This window comes from Diadema antillarum, unplaced genomic scaffold (genome assembly GCF_040938485.1).
Source record: "Diadema antillarum isolate AM-2024a unplaced genomic scaffold, OU_Dant_1.0 seq00002022_RagTag, whole genome shotgun sequence".
Lineage (NCBI taxonomy): Eukaryota > Metazoa > Echinodermata > Echinoidea > Diadematoida > Diadematidae > Diadema > Diadema antillarum.
The window spans coordinates 68,989-93,511 of NW_027272677.1; the positions used below are offsets into that span (position 1 = coordinate 68,989).

The 24,523-nt window shown below is 39.4% G+C and overlaps 1 protein-coding gene across 1 annotated transcript in view; it reads right to left on the minus strand.

Moving 5' to 3' along the window:
- LOC139713647 (son of sevenless homolog 2-like) overlaps positions 1–24,523 on the minus strand; it is a 57,216-nt gene that overhangs the window by 12,074 nt on the left and 20,619 nt on the right. Inside the window, 11 exon segments of the mRNA XM_071625355.1 lie at positions 998–1,172; positions 1,813–1,889; positions 2,582–2,632; positions 4,361–4,453; positions 6,893–7,003; positions 9,143–9,241; positions 9,243–9,293; positions 10,829–10,912; positions 10,914–11,051; positions 11,486–11,566; positions 17,929–18,012. Coding sequence (XP_071481456.1) covers positions 998–1,172; positions 1,813–1,889; positions 2,582–2,632; positions 4,361–4,453; positions 6,893–7,003; positions 9,143–9,241; positions 9,243–9,293; positions 10,829–10,912; positions 10,914–11,051; positions 11,486–11,566; positions 17,929–18,012 — 1,044 coding nt within the window.

Genomic DNA, 24,523 nt, shown 5'->3' on the forward strand with positions numbered 1-24,523 from the left:
TGCAATTACAATACCATCGTAAGTTGTGGAGTATAAAATCTGTGAAGTGAATGACCTACAGCTGCTCGACTAGTTCCTCATCATTTTAAAGAATGGAGGAGTGCAAATTCTGTACAAGGTCTAACACGTTTAATTTTGTGACTGTCTTTCATTGACAATACACAATCCTCATTACTGATAAACCTATGCATATATCAAAATAGCCTGGAATAGGGAAGATACAATGGTGTGGATTCACAAATCATTCATGCAATTGACACAGATGAAGTTCTTCTTTTAGGAAATGAGAAACTAAAGAGATATCTGATCACTGAAATCATTTTCCACAAGGAATTCTCACTGCAAAGCTGCCCAAGCACTGAATTATGAAGATCATCACCACATGTGCTAACTTCTTCTCCAATATCTATCTATGATTTACATTCAAAGATTCTCTAACAATCATAATCTTGTTTAGGCTTGAAATAACATTGCTATGACAGACATGTTGACATTGACACTGCTGCTTCATTTCAATTCACTGAAAATAATTCTGTATGCAAATGTACAAAACATTTGTTGAATTATGTACGACAGACAATCTTTCAACCTTTGTATGTGCTCAAAACTACTAGCTGGAATCAACAACCACAAGTATCACATTCCTTTTTTTCTTTTTTTTTTGATCAGGCAGTACAAGAATTGGTTCACTCCGATTTGGCCTTCACCATCGTCTTCATATCTTCTTCAAGGCATACTTTTGGAGGGAAAAAAAACCCACCACAAACCAGCAGTTTTACCTTTCCTGCAATAGACATGTGCAGTAACACAATTTGGGAAAATCTGTATTTTCCATGAGCCTGCAGTATTTCTTAGCAAAAAAAACAACAAAACAAAACAAAATATTGCAAAAAAAGTAACAATTGGCAACTCTGCTAACCATTAGTATACCCCCCCCCAAAAAAAAAAAAAAAAAAAACACACACACAGAGAAAGCTGCTGGGTAACCATCACCTACCTTCTTGTTCTTGCCTGTGTGAACCTTGCCCACAGTACCACCCATGATGAACTCATTGCACAATTGGCTGATGTCCCGCCCCTCCCATCCCTCAATGTTCTTCTGGATCTCATTCATACGTTTGATGCACATCTGCCTTGATGCCAGACGGCGGTGAAATCTCAGCGAGGATTCCCTATATCAAGGAGAATGTGAATGGACAATATTACAAAATCAAGCCGTCAGCCTCCTGCTTCTCATAAATAACTTACCACAGATTTGGTGAAAATGATAGAGAAATAAATGTTCCATGTTTGGCTTATCTATCTAATCAGTGTTATTGAGGAAAAACAAATGCATATTGTAACTTGCCATCTGCAACAGAAAAATGGCATAACAATTTTGCTGAAGACATTCCTAACATGGATTTACTCTTCCCACTAAAGCAAAATACTGGTTTCACACTTTTCTTTGGAGCTTTTCTGTCCATCCAACATCTAATGAATTTCAACTCATATCCAACAAGAACGATTTCAGATACTTCAAAAAATAACAGATGCTAATCCCTTCAGATTTCATGCACTTTTATCACAGTGTGTGTAAATCACACCATTACATAGCAGGTGTATTTAAGGAGACACTATAAAAAAAGAAAGAAACAAAAAGTAAGCAATGATGAGCACCGAATCCCATTAATACAACAAATAAAATCAATAGAGTGCCTCAGGTACGGGAAATCCCCCCGATGAAAGATGAGTCCTTTCAATAACTCAAATGAACTCCATAATTGCACAAACACTGTGATATAAAAAGCTATCCACTGATGTGACACTCACCCTGCTTTCCTCTTAGGAAGGTGGCCAGCACATACTCTTTCTAGCGCTGCCTGGATTTTCTTCAGAAGCCCAGAAGCCTGTGATAAGGAACATGGAAGTCACAAGGTATTCCAATTGGTTATGGCTTCCCATATAAAACACACTTACCCACACAAACACACACATGCACGTGCATTCATTCAGTAACAAAAAACAACAACAACAACAACAACAATTTCAAAGCATAAGCAAACTCTTAAAGTTGGACAGGATGTAGCAATACACACTTATGATTGTTTGGAAAATCAAATAAGCGATACAGTTTTCTCAACTTTATTTATGTTTGCAACTTTATCAGTTTTGTGGTGACAGGTCACATACAGATGCTTCTTGAATTACCAAGAAATGTAATGGTGGTTTTTAACCTTCACCTAATGACCTTTGCCCTAATGAACCCAACCCTTTGTTCTGCTATTGTCTCAGATTCTTATGTCAAATTTCACAACAATACTTCTTGTCCTAAGCAGTGGTTGCAATGTGACATGAGGTAAACATAGACAGATGGTCAACCTGACAACAGATTATGTCTCTTGAACTATTCCATGGTGAAATTATATTAACAAATCAAGAGTTACAAATTCACACACTTGTTCCAACAGCATCTATGAGTTCACGGGAAAAGGGACTTGCACCTTCTCAGAGGCATGCTTTTGAGCAAAACATTCAGTTCAATATAATGCATGTTACAAATTCTTACAGAAAATGAATTTTCATCAGTAGACTAACTCACTTGTTTGAACCTATCCCGTTCCTCCTCATTTGGTGATGTCTTTAGTAATAACTGGAAGGTCAGAAAACAAATGAAAAATCGAACATAAACTAAGTCAGACAAGTCGTAGTGGAAATGTACATTTCATGGAATACTTAAAATAGTTGATTACTTCAACATTAGGACACTTACATATAGAGTTACATCACTCACAAATATTAGAGTGCTGCATGTATTTCCAACATTATGACAGGTAAAATATACACCACAGAAAAAGATACTTTTGAATGAAATAGCAAAAACGGCAATAGCCATATAAGTGAAGATTAAAAAAAAAGGATTACATATTCATTTCCTGAACTCGCAACAATCAAGCAAGATGAGTTGACCTTTTCTTTTTCTGTTTCAATTAATGCAACTATGGTGTTTTTAATTTACATCATCATCACCATTCTCACCATCACCATCATCATCATCATCATCATCATCACCATTACGTACAACCATCACTATCATCATTACCATTACCATCAACTATCATCACCATCATCATTACCATTACCATCAACCATCACCATTACTATCAACCATCACCATTGTCATCAACCATCACCTTTACCATCACTATTACCATTACCATCAAACATCATCATCACCACCACCACCATCATTAGCTGTTGTGATTCAATGAATACAACCATGAATCCTCAACCGTGTGGTCCCTGGTTTGAGTCTGCTGGCAGAATTGGTTGTGCCATATGGCCACCTATGTGCCACATGGCAGGACACTTCTCTCTCCTTCCCAAGCCCTCTTTTTGGGAGTACTTGATTGTGCAATACCAGCTCATTTTTCAACATGATTTTTATTACATAAGAGTTAAGTCAGACGAACAGAATGATAGAAGTTACATCACGATCAGACATCAAATAAGAAGGTTCATGCATTTAAAAGCATCACATGTTTTTAACACACACATCCAAAAATGGACAAAGCTACAATGTTATCACCTTACAACACACCCAATTGTTTGTTCTTTGTTCTATAAAAACTTTTGTTCTTGGTTGATACAGCAAATAGTACAACATCTTTTATACTCCAGGGCATACTTCCTAGGCTATTACAAGGCCACAATACTTTGATGCAAAGGATACATCTCATACTTGTTGACATTATGTCTACATGGGGAATTTTGAGAAAACTACAATTCAACTGGACATTTACGGGGTGATGACATCATCACCTATGCCATTTTGAATTATGTGGTTGTGACTTATAACACTGATTTGTGAGAATTTGGGTAACTTAGAATTCCACAATTTTCTCATTTAACCCGTTGAGGACGGACTGATTTTGCTACAACATGCATTTCCCATAGACATCTACCCCAGTATACTCAGGACTCGTCCTCAACAGGTTTAGATCTAATCTCGACGGAAGTCTCTGCCATTTCTGCTGGAATGATTTCACTCATTACATTAAAGCCAACGTGAGTACGGTGTGAAGCAGCACTCTAAACCCATTGGTCAAGTGATTGATCGCCTGTTAGTATTCAATTGCTACCTCACTGGCCATGTACAATGTATCCAAATTCAACTGAACTCAATCATCACTGGCATCATTCATTGAAATCAACATCATCATGACAACTAACACCAACACTAACACCAACACCATGAGAACTAATACCAACACCAACACCAACACCATGCCGATACCACCAACACCAATATCATCATCACACTCACCACCTGTGCTGACATGCAAAGGAGTACATGTGATACGATTGGGGTTACCTTTACCTTTAGAGAGTCAAAGTAGTGTATACAGTGGTAGATTGGTTCCAGGAGAAGCTTTGGAAGGACATATGTGACTGCATCTTGGATATTATGTTCCTGTAATTTGTGGAAAAAAGAAGAGATTGATACACTGAGCATTATTCTTTGCATTATTCTTTGATGGACCAAAGTGTAATATTGCTGCTTTTCACATAAACTGGATTAAGTACATCATGATGAATGCACAACATGTACACACACAATGGATGATCACTTTTTGTCCATACAAACACTGATCAGTCTTGTTCAATTAACCAAAATGACAGGAGAATGCACACTTCCATTTTATGTTTCACACCAAGTTCATGTGGCTGCATAGCTCCATTCATTCTACCAGCACAACTAAAACTGTGTCATAGCATGACTCTACATAAAAAGATATAGCCAATTACACCCACACACGCACACAAACAAAAATATGATGGAAGGCTATATATCAAGGTGTCTCACATCACACATGAATATTCTCGCCAATACCTTGTGTGGCTTTTAGACATCTCCCCCTTGTAGGAAAAGAAGAATTTAACGGCATTCAATGCAAGGATTGACAAAGGCAGTCACCTACACATGGCCACCCACTCACATTGTGCAGGGGGTTATTGCCAGCCAGAAATTCTAGACATCATCTGGCAAGTTCCCATCACCTCCAGGAGAGACATAATACCAGTCAAAAGAGTAAAATGACGAATGTACAGAATGATAGCACATTGATAACATTTATTGCATGTCCACGGGCTCTGGATGGCTCCTTTTCACGTCGACCATTCCCTGCAAAAGAGACAGTCTCGACGGACACAAAGGGAACAACGGCGGTGCCGGAATTCCCCCTCTCTGGCCCCGCTGAGAGAGGGAACTTTGGCGTTCCACTTCTGGCATTGTGACGATAGGTTCCTGAGGGATATTGGATGAGACGACTAGCAGGATGATATGGGAGGGGGCGGAGGAACTGGGTATGGGGGAAGTTTGTTTGTAGTCAATTGAAAGCAACACAAACTGAAGACACACAGTCCAGTTCAACTCACAGTGAAATAGTTCAGGGTATCAAACTTCACACAAAGTTTTCTTCACATTTTCTTTTTTCTGACATGGAAACAAACACCAATGAAAAGCTTGCGACTAGAATCCCTGGACTGGAGACTAAGTTCACATCTTGCCATTTCTCAAGAATAATCCACTCTTGCGTTGTAAACTGAAATTTAGTAGTGTGAAATCTTGTGAGCTTATGGTCACAGGACATCCAATAGTTCCCTCTGTTGTGAGAGAATGTGTGAAGAAGAGTGAACACTTGGAATAGCTAAGAAACTTCAATTTCTCAGCGTAATTGCAAGTGTGAATAGTCCCCATGTGGTACCACAGAAGTGCAAATGTATACAATTTTGATATGTCCATTCTGTTACCTTATCATCACCACATGGCAAAGGCCCACATCTCCACATAGGAAATTTTGCCTATATGGGGGACAGAATGCACCGAATGTCTGTACACTTAAACAAGGAAAAGTAGAAATTACGCGGTGCGTAATATATGTCCCCGCCGGAAATGGCATTTTGTAGCAAAATGTGCAATACAGGTCAACAATCAAGGTCAAAGGTCAAAGAAGTCAAAGGTCAAAATTCTGTGTAGAAGTTTTGAAGCCCTCACCTAGTGCCATCACATGAAGCAAACAGAATCAAAATCGGGTTAGAAATGGCAAAGGAGTAGCATTTTGTAGCCAATGTACAATATAGGTAGAAATCAAGGTCAAAGGTCAAAGAAGTCAAAGGTCAAAATTCTGTGTAGAAATTTTGAAGCCCTCACCTAGTGCCATCACATAAAGCAAACGGAATCGAAATCGGGTTAGAAATGGCGAAGGAGTAGCATTTTGTAACCAAAGTACAATATAGGTCAAAAATCAAGGTCAAAGGTCAAAGAAGTCAAAGGTCAAAATTCTGTGTAGAAGTTTTGAAGCCCTCACCTAGTGCCATCACATAAAGCAAACAGAATCGAAATCGGGTTAGAAATGGCGAAGGAGTAGCATTTTGTAGCAAAATGTACGCTATAGGTAAAAAATCAAGGTCAAAGGTCAAAGAAGTCAAAGGTCAAAACTCTGTGTAGAAGTTTTGAGGCCCTCACCTAGTGCCATCACATAAAACAAACAGAATCGAAATCGGGTTAGAAATGGCAAAGAAGTAGCATTTTGTAGCAAAATGTAAAATATAGGTCAAAGGTCAAGGTCAAAGGTCACAACTGAAATTCTGTGTAGAAGTTTCAAAGCTCCCATGTAGTGCTATCATATAAAGCAAACAGAATCAAAATTGGCTCATAAATGACAGAGAAGAAGCAAATTGAAGATTTTGATCACACACGGACGCACACACGGACGGACGGACGGACGCTACGACGGACACACGGACACACACACGTACGGAGCCCGTTTCATAGTCCCCTGCTCGAACTCGTTCGGCGGGGACAACAAGTTATCTACTCGCGACCCTGTGTACATATCGCATGCCTCACCTGGAGGTACTCGGACACCTCTGGCTGAGCCACTAGTCTGCGTATGGTGCCCCTGCACTCATCGCTCAGGATCTGCTCAGCGTACCGGCTGTACACCCCAAACTCTTCAGCCTGTCCAGGAGGGGTAAAAGACAAGTGGAAGTTAGTGCTATTGTTACAATCTCATTGAAGAAAAGGAGAAGAAGTCCTGTTGCTATTACTGTTGTTTATGGCAAAAAATGTGAATAAATAGGGCCCCATTGTACAATAATTTGCCCCAGGCGATACTAATACCAAATCAATCAATTGTAAGAGCAGATCAAATATCATAATTATTTTGATGTCTGGTGAATAAAAAAGTCTCCAGACAGGAGCTCATAATGTTTCCGTTGGGGAGCTCATAGGACACAAAAAAAATCTCCATATGGGAGCTCATATAACATAATAGGATTATGAAACACACGGAAGCTCATGTAATACCTATTTTTGCATCAATCACACATGCATACCTAATGCACATGTGCATGTACACACTACCACATACACACAAAACACACAAACATGAACGACTTCCTGACTAAATCAATTTTAGTCAAAATCATGTAATATACCAGTATATCTTTTAATGTACCAATAGGAATAATGATCAATTTACGCAACACAGATTATATCACACAGAAGTAGGTTATGCTATCTTCTAAAGGTAATACCAGTAGTTGTTTTTCGCTCGCAAGTAACTGCGTACCCTCATGCAAACGGATCCAAGCAAAAGGCAAGCACAAGCAACCATTATCCCAATGCATAAGGCTCACTAACACATCATCATGTCTACAGCAGTAATAAATATGTCCCAAAAAAAAATGCTTTGGCCCTTGTTTAAAAAAATATTTTCCTATTTTAACAAATGTAATCCCAACTTTTTTCTTTTTAAAGCAATTTCTTTTTTGTCATCCCGATATCCTATTATCTTGTTATAAATTTCCTCAGGAGTAGGAATTTCACCGTCCCACCTGGATCAAAAATACACATATTTCAAAATAAAAATTATTGTATTACATTTTATGTTAAGATCCCTTCACATAACCCCAATATGGATGTCCTTTCCACTCTATATTTCCAAGATCTATTAACTCAAAACCTATCTATCACTTTCTGCCACAAAGGTTTTAACATACAGTGTACACACAATCCCAGAATAAATGTTGTTTCTACCATTTTGCCTACACAAAGGACATCGACTATTTTCAACAATGCCAAAGTCGTAAAGATTTTCCTTTGTGTAAACAAATCCATGTAATAATTTTTAACTGAAATATACTACACTATATTATATATATGTACATGTCCAGCCACCACACACATACACAAAACATATGGAGAAATTTCTGAATAAGCCAATCTCAGTCAAAATCACGTAATATACCAGGAAATATTTTTAAAGTACTAAAAGGAATGATGATCAATAGGGGACCTCATAGGAAAAAAAAAAAATCTCCACTTGGGTGCTCACATAACATAAACAAATATGATTATGACACACATGGGAGATCATTAGAGTGTTATGAAATACCTATTTTTACATCACTCAATTATATTACTAACACAAGCACATGTGTGTCTATGCTATCAAATACATATACACGTATACACTCCAGAAATATACCAGTATATGTTTTGATGAACCAAAAAGAATAATGATAAATTTATGCAACACCGATTATATCACACATAAGTAGCTCTGCCGTAACTTTTAAAAGTAATACTGGTAGTTGATTTTATGGCAAAAACTACAATAAATGTTTTTTGATTTGTAAATTGTACCTAAACACTGAAGAATTATTTCAGGTTTATGATATTATATATATATATAGATAGATAGATATATAATAATTACAAAGAGAGGACACAGATAACTATTGAGAAATAGAAAGGGGGCACAACAGGGTGTTTGTGTAGTGTACTAAGTACTGTATCCACCATATATTTCGTGAGGTTTTTTATTTTCACAAATTGCACAAGTCCGGTGTTTTTTTGTGAATTTATTTTAACAATGTGCGAAAAAAAATCTACTCTCATCCCGACATGAATGCGACATACTCACGTAAATTTCTGCAATCATTTCTGTATTCCACAATTGCAAAGTTAAACATTCGCGAAACTGTCAGGAGTTCCCGATTCGTGAAGAATTAGACTTGCTAAATTCATGGCATAATGCAGTAACTAAGTATGGTCACAGAAGCATTTCTCTCTCACCCCACGATGCACACTCACCTCAGCCATCTCCTCAAAGCATTCGCCGATGCCGACGAAGGAGTTGCTGTCGCTGTCGTCCATCATCTCCATGGCGTCCTCCAGGAGACCCAGGAAGGAGGACAGTCAGCTGGTGGACGTCCAGGATGTTGCCAAAGATGGCGTTCACATCCTGGCGAGAAGAGTGGAAGGGATGAAAGGAAATACAGATGGATTGAGAGTAAAGCAACCTTGACAAGATGATCTCGACTCATCCCGGAATCCATACATTATTTATATACTTCAAATGCACTTTCACCCACACATTGATAAAGTGTGATCAAAGGATTAACTTTTCTTACAAAACCAATATCAACGGAGAGCCATGCCCTCTTTAAATCAGTAATTAAAGGGAAGGTAAACCCAAAGAGCAATGCGGATTGAGTGAAAGCAGCAACATTAGTAGAACACATCAGTGAAAGTTCGAGGAAAATCGGACAATCGATGCAAAAGTTATGACTTTTTAAAGTTTTTGGTGATGGAACCGCTGGATGAAGAGACTAATAGAGGAAATGATGTATGAGTGGACAACGATTCAAAGAAAATATAAAGGAAATTCAACAAAAATTCACTTTTCTAGAATTATGAAAGAGCAGTAGACCAACCGCTTTCAGAAAGCAGGGGGAATAATTGCTACCCTTAACATATGTCAATATCAAGTTGATGGAATTTGTAATTTTCATGAAAAAATGGATTTTTTGTAGTATTTTCTTTATATTTTTCTTGGTATTGTTGTCCACTCATACGTCATAACCTCTAGTAGTCTCCTCATCCAGCGGTTCCAACACCAAAACTTTAAAAATTCATAACTTTTTGCATCGATTGTCCGATTTTCTTCAAACTTTCACTGATGTGTTTCTACTAATGTTGCTGCTTTTACTCAATCCACATTGTTCTTGGGGTTTATCTTCCCTTTAATTTTCTTTATCTACATACTTTACTGATCACATACAACATTCAAAAACACATTCAAAGAAAAAAAAAAAAAACTTCTGCAAAATAAAATCGCTCATTCCATCAAATTCAAAGCGATATAAATGGAAGACCAATTAATTCAATCTACACATCCATCTTAGTCCAATTCAATACTCTGACAAGTGCCATGATGCAAACAGATTGTGACACTTTGTTTGTTGTTGTTTTTTTTATACAAGTCGGTATCTTAAAGGGATGGTACAGTATTGGTGGATATGAGAATTGAGTTTTTTAACTTTTTGTGAGATACCAAGAAGACACTTATGACGTAGTACAGAGCATACCATTTTAAGAGGAATTCAAAATTTATTTGATGAAAAATCGGGTTTGGAATGACTGAAACATCCCAAAAACAAAGTAAAAACAAAGCGATCGTAATAAAGTGTGGGTCCCACACTTTATCAGAATCGCTCCTTTTGGATATCTCAGCCATTTCAAAACCAATTTTCATCAAATAAACGTTGAATTCCACATAGAATTGCATGGTCTTTCATATTTCATAAGAAGTCTCTCATTATCTCATCAAAAAAATGTTAGAAACCTGAAATTAGGTCTCAACCAAAACTATACTATCCCTTTAAGACATCAATCATGGGAGTCAGTTCTAAGAAAGCAAAGAACACTCCCTCTCTCTCTCTCTGGTCTATCTTTTTATTGTACAGCATCTTGAAAAGCTGAAAAGGCAAACAGTACCTCCTGCATGAAGTACTGAGGTGCGTCGACGAAGAAGTTCCTGAAGACCTTGATGATGAGGTTGAGGTCTCGCAGATACTGTGTCCTCCTCCATGATGAGATCTTTCACCACCTCGTCGTAGGTCAGCGTCCCCGTGCGGCTGTCTTGCAGCTCGTCCTCCACACTCAGAGACGACATCGCCGCAGCATCATCCTCGTCTTGGTAGAACATCTCCATCAGCACCTGCGGGTGGGGGGGGGAATAATTCTTTGTCAAGACTTTGCATCTTCGGGATGATCCCACTGTTAGAACTTATCTTCAAACTCCTGTAATGCATTACTACACACAGTGCAGATACATACAGATGAACAGAGCCTCCACTGCTATTGCCAAGTGAACATCTTTGGTAATATTCTGATCACCCGTATTGGGCAGTATAACCATCAATATCTCCCTAAAAGGATGTTGGCAAACTTTCAAAACTTGAAATATCATAAAGAAAAATGATGAAAACAGTAACAAGCTATCCATTTGTATCACACATCCTTCATGTATTGAAATAATTGGCTATGAAGAGTGCATTTCATAGCTATAATCTATTTTTTAAAATCTTTTTTAAGTTGCAGTGTACAAAGAGGGTTTTGTCTTTAAAAATCAATATTCAGGGCTGAACTCACCTTGTCGGCACACATTGCAACTTTAATGTCCTGGAGGCTGATGTTGGTGTGGCAGATATTCTTCACGTAGTTGCCTGCCAGCTGTCATTGGCATGTAGGAAACACAAAGTCAAGGCATTGGTATGTAAAACAAAATGGTACATACAATTTTGCAACTGCTTTTTTTTTACCTCTGATGAGTCAAGGCAAACCCTAAACATGGCTAGTGGAATTGCACATGATATCTACAATCTCCTCTTTTTTTTCTACAGATGGCAGTCAATAAATAATGATTTCGTTTGGGATTAAAGGCTAATAATCAAAGGAAGACACAGCAGTTGGGTAATGGGAGGCAACTCCACATGTTCCACAAGACTTTTATGAAAAGAACTATGGTCAAGCCCATCTTAGTGGCCACCTGTCTATACTGGCCACTTTTTTCGTTTCCCTCGGGTGGCTGCTATTGACAGATTTGACTGTATAATGACTAGAATGGGAGAGGTCCTATCAAAATTGGATATATGGAAAGAAAGTCATAGAATTCTATACTTTCATGTTTTCACCAAATAATAGCGACAGTGGTCACAAACACACACCTAAATTAGTTGAGGGGAAGGTGTAATTACCTTTTATACCTCTCCAGCTGGTTTGCAATCAAATACATCATAAACATTAAGTGATTTGGTAGATAGTCAAGATCACCAACTAAAATTGCAACTAGAACTTGCTTTGTTCTACAATGAACAGAAGATAAATCAAACTGTTATGACTAGTTGATGGAAAGGGGGACATCTACATTGTAGACACGAGGCACTAACCAGGATAGTAGAACGACTTAAGTCTTACGATGCAAACTAAATATTGTTTTGTCTCATTTCCATGATATGATGAAAGAAATGAGGTCCTTTTCTAGAACGGAATAATAGGTCATGTGCCCACCATCAGCCAGTAGCTTTGTTTACAAAAACATGCGTTTCATAAGAACTATGACCCCATTTACAGTGCGAGGCTCCCACCTTCATTTCAGTGTAAACGCGCAAAAGGCCAAATGCAAGGCCAAAATTGGCCTCGCATTTGGCCACGCTCTGGAGGTGGTCTCGGCCGCGGCCAAGCCGCAGCTGAGCCCGGCCTTTTCTCAGTGTAAAGGCAAACTGGGCCACATGTGCGGCCAATTTTAGTCTGGCTTCCAAACCCTCTACCTGTACTATTTCGCTATTCAGGATATTAACCCCCTCAACGTAGAAAACTAGTATAGTTTAAGGTGGTTTTGTCCTGCAAAGGATTTTTTCCTTCGGCAAAGGCCTTTGCCCGAACAGCGACTTCGTCGCCACGGAATTCAGTTGGCAAAGGGTCTGAAAACCAGACAATACCAAATTGCGTTTGATTACAAGCAAAGCCCCACTACGACAAAATATTGAAAGGTTTGAATCAAAACCGCGGCCGAGCCCGGCAGTGTAAACGGACAAAATTGCGGGGCTCGGCCTCGCAATTGAGGCTGGGCTCGGCTGCGGCTTGGCCCAGCCCCGCACTGTAAACAGGGTCCTAGAATGGCATTTGGCATGACATCTGCACATGTGTCTACTGAAAACTTTTTTGCTCTTTTTTATTTCATTTTATTTTTTTTATTTTTTACTTTTTTCTGTTTATTTAACTAGTTATGACATGCTCATCATTAGCCAATTTTAGCTGTCAGATTTTAGGACTGCAAATGTCAGAAGTGACACACAGCAAGTGGAGTATAAATGGGGCATGGTTTTGGCTTACTTGCACTTCAAATACATGTATGCTATTTGTAGCATCACCATTTTTGGTCATGGTGTGAAGAACGAACATACACTGTCAAGATAAATTCATGCACATTCATGTCACCCTGATAAGGTCAAACACAGTCATATTAATTGCTTGCACCTTCCTGAGATAGAATTATATATAATATGTGACCCTGTACCACAAAACACACAAAAAGTCACCAGGAATGGATTTTTAGTTAAGGGCAGATTGAAAGAGCAGACTCTAAGCTTTAAAATGATGTATAACTCAATTTAAATGAATTCTCCTAACCTATCTAAATATTGGAAAGAAAGCACACACTCTGGAAGAGTTTGAACTGAGAAAAGAGGCTGTGAAGTACAGGGTCTATTCAAGTGCCTAATCTTTACTAAGTTGTGCTACCCATGCCATGAATGGGACAAAAAAACTTGATGTAAACTACTGCAGCAACAACAATGAAGGAATTATTAGATTTAGCTGAAATTAAGCATGCTTAGTTAACACATTCTGTTCATAATAAATGTCAACTTTCAAAGCAGTAGCATTATCCATTCAAAAGAAATTAGAGTTTAAAGTGAAGAATGTGCAAAGGATTTTCAAGAAATTAAAAGGGGTCTCTAAGAAAAACCTGATCACACTACTTTACCAAAAAAGGGGTTGGAGAAAAACTGCTACAAACCCACTTTCCCATCCAATTTATGATTCCAAACTTAGGGATAATGTAGAAGAAGAACAGCTCTTTCAGAAAATATGGAAAATTCAAAACTGACTCGGTTGACCTGTTTCACCTTTCTTGAGTCCTCACATAAAATCAAGGCGTGCGACTTTTTGTTTGTTTTGTGATGCACAGTCACAAATATACTTGCGTCAGTTTAAAGGGTGTGTACAGTTCTGGTTGAGGTGAGGATTTAGCTTTTAACATTTTGCGAGATATTCAGAAACCACACTATTAGATGTCAAAGAGCATGCAATTCTAAGGGGTATCAAAAGTTTATTTGATGAAAATCAGTTTTGAAATGGCTGAGATATCCAAAAACAAGGTGAAACAAAGAGATCCTAATAAAAGGTGTGGCCTGTCGCCTTTTATTATTATCACTTTTTGGGATATCTCAGCCATTGGGTGAAAACCAATATCGTCAAATAAATGTTGAATCCTTGTTAAAATTACATGCTCTTTCATGTTTCGTAAGAGGTTTCTCATTATCTCACTCAGGAATGTTCAAAACATGAATCCCCACCTCAGCCAGTACTGTATATTTCCTTGAAGAATTATCCTTCTTTTCTGCACAGAAACAAGGCTAAAATTTGTAAAATTTTTCATACAGCCCAATTAAAGTAATTTTTGAATTAGATTTATGCAGCAATAGATTGAAATGTGATGATTAGCCCTGTACAAAACAGAAAAACTGGGTACCTACTGATCTGACAGACAGGTTGGACTAGGTAGAAAAAATGAGTTAGTGTACAGCCCTGGATTAACAATGATTACCCTTTTAAACAAAGAAACACAAACAAACAAACAAACTAAGAAAAGATCATATGGGTATTGTAGATACAAAGATCTTAAGTGTTATTGCTTTCCCAGTTTACACAGAAAACAAAATTGAATTGAAATCATGAGATTTTGACTCTGTAACTTCATTTAGCTTCTATGTAGACACTTCATAAACTCACACCTTATACAAAGTTATACCCTTTATACAGATAACATGACAAAGAACTCACAAGGTCAAACTTAGTGCACTTCTTACAACCTTCAACAACCAGATGACCCCAGAAATAAAGTTTGTGTAGGCATTATGAAAATGGATCACACAACAAAGGTGGGCATTCAAGGTCAGAACCATGGATAGTTCCAGGATACCAAACGGACCCTGGACCTAAATTCATAGATGCTCTGAATCCAAACAGAGAGGGACCTGGGAACATTCTCCCCCCCCCCCCCCCATGCCTGTAGCTGCATACAGTCAACCCTGTTTCAAGCCCCATTTTAACAGTCTTTCATACTAAAGTTACCACGGCAACATCCAGGTAACATCAGGGTAATCTTTTTTCACCTTGCCTTTTAAAGCGGTCCCCGTAAAATGTTGCTCAGACATTGTCGCGGGAACTTTGGCCAAATTCTACCCTAGCATTGCCCTAACAACCCCGCCAACTCTTCTGTTAGAATGCAACCGCGGTAACATTGCTTTGATACACTCAACCTGCATGGACAACGTTGCAGACAGAGAATGATTGACACACCGCGTGCCAATCACGTGCATGAATTATAACCACTGATCTCTATGAAGTTGAGATCAATGATTGTATGTGCACAATCTAGAACAATAGGCGTTGCTGGCCGGTAGGCGAGCTAGTCGCATCAGTGGACACACCCCCTTCATGGAAACCTACCTGGGTAAGGTTTTCAGTGAGTTACCCCTTTCAGTAACTCGTGCCTTTTTGGCCAGCTCCTGGCCCAAGCTAAATTGGCCCACGCCAAGCAGTAAAAATTGCATTCAGTAACCATAGCAGAGCAGCGCTACTTTGACAATGACCCATTCACGAACTCAGCCATGTAGGGGATAGCTACCACGGTAACTGAACACGCACTCCGGCGGAGGCACGGCCAGTAATTGTGACTTTGACCGTGCAAGAAATTTGGGCCCGAGAGTGGCGCTGCTAGCAGCTACCGTTCATAAACTCTTCGATCAGCGCCAGGCTTGGCGCTGCTACCGTTCATAAACTCTTCGATCAGCGCCAGGCTTGAGCCTGGCCCGCACCTGGTGCTAGGCTGCAGCAGCGCCAAAATAGTCCGCGCCTGGCGCGGGCCAAAAACCCATTCATAAACTAAAAATTTTACGACTTAGCTTGGGCCTGGCCTGAGCCAGGAGGGTTACTGAAAGGGGTATAAGTCTGTTAAAACGGAACCCCTCGATCTCTCCCGTAGTTTTATTGGAATTTTACAGGAATTTTGCAGAGACTCCAACCCCTAGCACCTTCTGATCTGGAGATTCTCCCGCCTGAAACCCCTAGCAAACGGGAGACTCCAACTTGATGTGCTTGGAGTACATTTACTGAAACAGCAGCACTTGACATATGTTGCAGGTTACCAAAATTGTTGTTAAAAATACCATCACTAGCGCAAAGCGCAAGTTCCTTGCAGCCGGGGTCCAGTGCCCTCGAAGCTCTATAGGGTTCTAAATGCTCTCTCGTGCTCTCTAAGGCTTATTTTTCTACATGATGAAACTAAGTAAAAAATCATTTCAAGCAGGAGACACGGAGCCAGGGTGGGAGAAAGTAAATCTCAAGCGGGAGAACGGGAGACTTTGCAAAAATGGGCTTTCGGTGGGAGATCTCCCGTCGAAAGCGGGAGAGTTGGAGTCTCTGATTTTGTTCTCCGTCACTATGTTGCCACAGTAAGGGCTTAAGAGTTTACCCGTCTATACAAGCCACCTGCATTATGAGGTCACTCAACCTCTCACGCCCCCCTCCTTTTCCTTCAAGAAAAACTTGTACAGTGGTCACCTGTCTGATACAGGTGAACAATATTTTGCAGCATATAGTAGCCACCACCTTTAAAATTCTGTGTTACTTTCTGCCAGTGAAACTGCATCTCATGTGAAAGCCCTTTTAATCAGAGCCAAAGAAGATACATTTCCCTCCATTACTATGCTTCTGAGATACAAATAGCAACATGATACTACCTTTTCTACGGAAGTATATATATATATGTGGGACCCACACTTTATTACGATAGCTTTGTTTTACTTTGTTTTTGGATGTTTCAGTCATTCGAAACCCGATTTTCATCAAATAAACTTTGAATTCCTCTTGAAATGGTATGCTCTGTACTATATCATAAGTGTTTTCTTGGTATCTCGCAAAAAGTTAAAAGCCCAATTCTCATCTCCACCAATACTGTACCATCCCTTTAATCCATCTACAACAACTATTTGTCTAAAAAGACCACCAAATATGTGTCCCATAAATGGAACAAAAGGCAAGTTCAACTGTAGATCCTACAGGTATGGTACATATTTGTTAAGACTAGCTTACTCTAGACAGGTTGCTCTCTACATAATACCTGGATGGCTACACATAGTCTATCAAACATATCTGAGGGGTCAAGCATCTCCACATACTGGTGGATATGCTGAAACACATGTGGGGCACAGGCATCTTCCTAAGCCACTAACAATGACTTGCACAAGGTTTACAGGCGTAGCTTTTAAAATCTCTGCTGGATGCATTTAAAGCAACTTTCTAAATAACAGCCCTAATCAATTTCATACACTGGATATCAACATAATATCACATCCAACGAAATACAAAAAAAGACACGGGCTTTTGTGAGCTCTATTCTCTGGTAGCAACCTTCCAATTCTTCTGCAAACAAAATCGGAGGGGATAAATTCAAACAAATGAAAGACAGTCTTGATCAATAGCAGCTTAACAGGTTTGAGTCCCGCAGTTCCTTTTCCGACATGTTTGTTACATTTTAGATCAGCGGTTGCGATCTCACAAATTTCATTTGTAGAGGGAAAAAAATTGAAGACAATTCACACCTCAACCTTTACCCCTCTGCGTAATATTCTCCTGCTTTCATTAAATGCTTAACACGTTTGCAGAACTTTTGAGAAGAGGTATCTTTTGTGTAAGGAGAGAGCGATCATTCCTCCTTTCAGGTAGAGCGTGCAAAAGTCGAGTCTCACCTTTAGGATGTCAGCAGCAATATATTCCAGGACAGCTACGAGATAGAGAGAGACCTGGTAGTCGACACGGTAACCAAGCACCTCCTATTAGGAGTGAAACACAAGAACACAAACAAATAGATCAGGTGACTGGATTTTCTGCTCTCTTGGGTCAAATCTTCCTGTATGGAGTCACATTTGTTTTATGTAATCCCACTACAATGCAGCAAGTTTTCATCCTAAACAAAAGTGAAAATGTCTTTATAATACAAACAGAAATGAACAGAAGCATATTCACAAGACCATATGGAATTTGACCACATAAATCCATGGTGGACAGCAACGAGCATTTTGAACATCAGAAATATAATATACCACTTGTCTAAAAGTGATGTATGTAATTAACTAATTTGGCTTGCTGCAAAATAACATACAATCAAACAGGTACGAACCATTTCTATAAAGCGTAATAACCTGCTTGTGAAATAAATGCAAACAGTACATGGCCAAAAAACAAAAACAAAAACAAAAAAAATAAGTCATGATGTGACAATAGTTATCAGCTTCATATTCATTGTATAATGTAAAATACCTGAACAAAATTGCACTGAAAATGCAAGATGCAATGTGCAAAGAACACCAGCGTTCATAACGTGAACATTCCTAGAGAAATAAGATTACAAAATTTCCTACCCATGTCACAAACTCCTATACAGTTTGAAGAAGGGCCCCTAAGCAGACTCTGACTGAAAGCATGCTCATGCGTCACTCATATGGCCTTCTGCAACTATTGATGACATTTCCAAACATTGTGCGGGGCAACCTTGACCAATTCCCTAGAAAAATAGATTTAAAAAAAAAACACTTTTCCCTGCTGAAGTTCAGGCTACCACTTTCCTGCTAGTTGCATAGTGATGCATTCAACGTCACATCTACGTGGAATCAGATTTTTTTTTTTCCTATTCACTGGGAACTTTGTTTTGAATTTGTATCTTAAGACTAATCCTTATGGATAAACATTGGAATGTAACAGATTCATGGTGTTTCATAATCCATACTGCTCACTCCACTTTCAAGAAAGGAAAAAAAAAGTGCTAAAGAGAAACCAACTGTGGGTTAAAAGCACAAGACAAGACTGAATTCTATACACATAATAAATGAGGCAGGTTATTTCTGGTAGGTACACATTACCAAATGAGTTGTGTAAGGTCTATTGTGCCAGTATGTCAAAGATCAATCATTAGCAAATTCAACAGCTAAAAATAGAACTCATGTGTCAACTTCAAGAGCTGGGAGCCTGTGTTAATGGGGTCCCTGGAGAAGTTTCAGATTGCTGCTAGATTCTGTTGTCTTATCTTTTTCTTTCTTTTGAAGATTAATTCTGTGAAGCCTAGGATGTGTGGTACTTTCACTACACTGGCAGTGTCATTGTTCTTTCTGTCCATGTTGGGCCAGTTTCACATTGTATTCACTCTCACAGAACAGTAGAATTAGAGAGTATCCAAACAGGCAATAACATTTCTTGTTTTCGGACTGAATCTATGTCAATTTTTGAGTGTGTGTGTGAGTGTATTCTTCGAGAAATCATGCAAAACCTCTCTTACATCTTCTTCGTGGTCATATTCCGAGGCCCCTATTTTATTTGTGTAACAAGGAAATATGAGCTTCGGAAGAGTACACACAATACACACAACTTAAATGCTGCAAGTGAATGTTAACAAAAGCAGTATCAAAGGAATAAAGTGCTCAATGTTTACATAGAGAACTGTTTATGTCTGATAATTCCCACAAATGGGTATTGTTCATCAGTGTTATACTTCATTTCATAAACTACATATATACATGACTAGCCTCTTCCTACACATGGGCACACTCATTACATTTCATTACAGAATGTATGTTACCTCACAGACTCACAATTCCAGCATTTTTTCATGCCTCACACTTGCCTCAATTTCTTGTACACAAAGACAGCCTAGTATAAATTTGTATACTTCCGATGTCTGATCCGCAGCAAACATGCATTTGAATTCCCCTGTAGAACAAAAACATCACATTCATTCATTTTAACACTCACCAGACCCACACAAGAAAGCCATTAGGACTCCAAACAAAGAAACTTCCACCACAGACTGGATACATGATGATACCCAGTCTTGGCTGTAGTGTGTGTGGGTCACTATGGAAGGCTCCACTAGCCACAGACAAGGTACATGATACCCTCTATTTTTGGCCTCTAATATCCGTTTAGGTTTTTCTGCAATCAGATATCTGCTTTTCATAAATATCCATCCCCCAGTTTGACTCACTCGGCTCATTCGCTCGCTGATCAGCGCACACACTCACACATACACATACACACGGAAGGCTAGTGACCTCAGAGGAGACAAGAGCCTCCGACATAACGGTGGTGACATGTGGGGGCGGAATGCAGTCGCGGTGAGGATGATTCATCGTAGGATGCTCTGCCGTAGGATGCTCCCGGCCTCTCCCCCTCTCTCTCTCCCTCTCTTTCTCTGCCTGTTCCTCCCGCTGCATCATCTATCCCCTTTTTATAACCTAGCATGCTGGTGACATTGCTGATAATAATGTGCACAACAATGTCTCTCTCCTGATTCCACATAACCATGGACATTAAAATTTGGGCTTCTAGTACCTCCATAGATTGTCTGAAAATGCCTGTTCATGTGCATATTTGCAAGTGATGACAGGCAAAAAAGACCAGCCTACTGTGGGCTTATATCACAGAATGTATACAAAGAGTAATCATAAGCAGATCAAGGGTTTCCATCCACAACACACAAGCACACTTATCACACAAAACACAATGCAATTTGAATTAGTGGAGATTAAACGCTTCGATCAACAAATGATGTCGCTGTTAACGCCACTCCCTTCATTCCATTTTGAATGAGAGTTATTTCTGGTAATGATGCAAGCCGAGTGATGGCACACGACGAGTCATCCTCACTTTTCCCGGAATATCAGGGCATCCAAACACCGGGCAGCTCACTATCGATGACTCAAGTCTCTGGACATAACAAGTCCCTTCAGCAGTCCTCATCCTATGGATGTGGGGTGAGAATTAACTCTCACACATACATATATCCTGGTTCATTGCAATCATGTGGAAAATCACTTATACTTCCCACATAACATGTACATTCATTCTTACCCAGAAAGAATCACCATTTCGCAATACACATGCTCCCATGAGTAACATTTTGTTGTTCTGTCTCGCTCTGTGAAATTCTAACAACAGCTTGGGAAAAAATTAGACAATGAGTATGTAACTTCTACGTATATGCCAAGAAATAAACAATCAAAATGAAAGGCTCAGACTTAAAAGCAATATACCTTCTGCACTTGGTTCCTGCACTATGCAGAAACAGGTATGGTACCAAAAAGTCACCTGCATAGTGTAAATGACAAATCTGGGCCACTTGCATATCATGGGTAGTGGCACCGATTTTCGCTGACCCGAAAATCTTTTTTTCTTTTCTTCTCCATTTCAATTGTTGAAGATTTTCACAATTCTTTCATGGCGATGTAGGTCAAGATCACTGAGAGGCTGAATAAAGGCAGTGCTGATCACAAGCAATCATTAAAGCTGACTGGCACAGACTGCATTTTTTTAAAATATATATTTCCAGGTCAAAACTCAGGCTACACCCATTTGGTGTGCTTCTCAGACATTGTCATGGTAGCAAAAAGCCATTACATGTTCACTGCAGCAAAATTTGTGGATGTTTCCCTACCATTTCTACAGTAATAGTCCATTCACTGAACCCTGCTACAAAACAGTCATATCCACATGGGAAAATATGTGTCATCGATTTTTACCGTCATGGACTAATAGCAAAGAAGCCCAGGAGCAGCTCGAAGGTGGTGGTAGGGACTTTTTTCTTTTGACTAAATAAGACAAGTATTCATTTTTTAAGATATCCAATTCAAGTACCTACACCTTGACAATGCAGTAATTGTGTAAGGCTTGTCTTCACAGGGATTTAGCTTACTTGTGCAACATTCTTCACATCATGTCAAAATTGACAAACTGATAAAATCCTGCAGAAAATGTAACCTCTTATAGATGCAGAAGTTCAACAGTGTTTTGTTTGTTTGTTTGTGCCCAATTGTATATGTACATACAGTATTCTGTGACTATGCATGCAAAGTTTGAAGACAAATTTAAGCATCTAAAAATCTAAAAATTGTGAAAATTTGGCACATTGCCCATTTGAACAAGATCCTGTCCCCCTAGGGATGTTCCCTACCAAGTTTGGTAAAAATCCATCTTGGGGTTTTCAAAAAGAAGATGAAAATGTAAAAAAGTTTACTCACTTTGGACGACTGACGACGAATGATCACAATAGCTAACTTGAACCTTTGGCTCTGGTGAGCTACAAAGGGGTGAACGCAACAAAATGTGACAGCACGTAATAAGCCGTAACGAAACTTGGAGGTGCTCCATAGTAAGACGCGACGGGATATATGTGTTGTCTAGCCTGACAAGACGTGAGAATGGCGTCTGATAGCTACATGTTCACTGGAGCGAGGACTGGAATGAACAAGACTAGAATACAGAGGGGAAAAAGGAGAATATCGCACCTACTGATGGCTTACTACGTTTCAGGCAAACGAGGCCGGAAGGAACGTGGTGTACATACACAGCACAACGCTTCAAACTGGCACTGGTCCGACAGTCCCAGACCAGTAAAAATCACTGTTGGGCCAGTAAGTTTTGGGCAATTGCCAAATTTGCTGGTCCAACATGACTAGTCAAACGAAATGACATTGTTGGGCTAGGCGACAAAAGATCAGGACCAATAATTTCTTCTATTGCAACTGATTGACAAATTGTCCTGTATTGACGTAAATAAGCATCGAATTAGCCTGTGTTAATCAACTTGAAGCAAGGGACTGGGACAGGTCAGACCAGGAGAGAAAAAATATGGTTAGTGTGCAGCCCTGAATAGCATAAACAAGGAAAATAGTACATGAGGCTGGTGGAATGCCAGCCACTGAAGGCAGTCAGCAGGCTTTCCTTACTAATTATAGGAGAATGAGAATGATCAGCCCCAGGGATTCCCAGGTACAGCACCAAACAAAGCCAGAGGCTGGTTTCAGTTTCTTTCCTAGAATCCTGTAGTATAACCGGGGAAAGCCTGGGAAAATCCATGACCTGGATGAAAAACAATAACCCCCCCCCCCCCCAAGAAACAAACAAAAACAAAAACAAAATGCTTACACTGACTAAAGGGAAGAAGCCTGTGTGACTTGGGATACATGCATGGATGTATGGTAAGTGGTGGTGGTGGGGGGGTGGGGGGGGGGGGGGAGACTGTGCTTCTGAGAAATAAGCTGTCTATGTAATGGTCACTACATACATGTATGAAATGATTGGCACGGAGACAGTTCTGCCAGCAGCTTATTTATAATGTCTCAATGAGAGGGTACTTGTCATAGAGGCTTGATATGTCTCAGAAATAGCTGCAATGATCAGGTGACATTCTAAGAAAACTTCCAAAAATAAGTTCACCGACACATGGCAGAGAATGAGGTGGGGATGAATCCCACGCTGTCACCTACTGCACACAACATGACTAATTAGAGGGGAACTACATAGGAGAATACTCCAAATGCCAACTTTCTGACAGAATATATATGCACCACATGCACCTTTGAGAGAGAAAGCATGTGGCTGTGATGCCAAATCACAGGGCAACCCTCAAAACATTAAAATTCACTGACATTAACTACACTTTGAGGAAGCCTTTTGAGCAGGATCTGATTTGGTGTCTCACATCTAAAAACAAAGTTAACTGGGCTGCCAACGTTCCCACATCAAACTTCGGAAGATTCCAAAGGGGAATCACGCTGATACTTCTGTATTACATCCAACTCAAAAGGCCAAAGTAATACCCACATTTCGGAAGCATTTGTGTCTTTATGCCAGGACTTGAAGGTTTTCGTAGATCCTCCTGTGGAATCAGGGAGACTTGTAAAATCTGCTGGAAACCCTAACATAGCACAACACATCGATGCCATCCTTCAAATGAATTCCCTACACAATGCATCAGAGAAATCATCATCACGCCATCACGAGGACTGCTTGGAATGGAATTTGAGACATTGGGGTTAGCTGACATATCGCAAATAAAGTGGTTATCATATATTTTCTTTATTACCACCATATACTTTCACTCAGACTTTCACAGATCAGCTGGTCATTTGTCATTCTTTTTAGTCACAGCAATACTCTCACCAACATACAGTTTCCTTTCGAACCATTACATGCTATTGTCATGCCAATAAGATTTGCCCAATATCAAGAATGCAAATTTGCTTAAATCATATACTTTATATAATATCATTCTCATTACACTGGAATAATCTCGCATGTAGCATATTGAGATTAATGTATATTTCACACAATCAGTTCAGAGAAGACATCGGTGTGCAGTTTCACAACATTTGAAAGTAGCTGCATACCAAGTTCAGGGAGAAATCTTTTCTGCAGTCATATTAGGCGCGGTCAGACTGGCAAAAGATCTAGACGTTCAAGATCGCGATCTTTAGGATCTCGAAGTTTTACCAGTGTGACCGTAAACTTCCC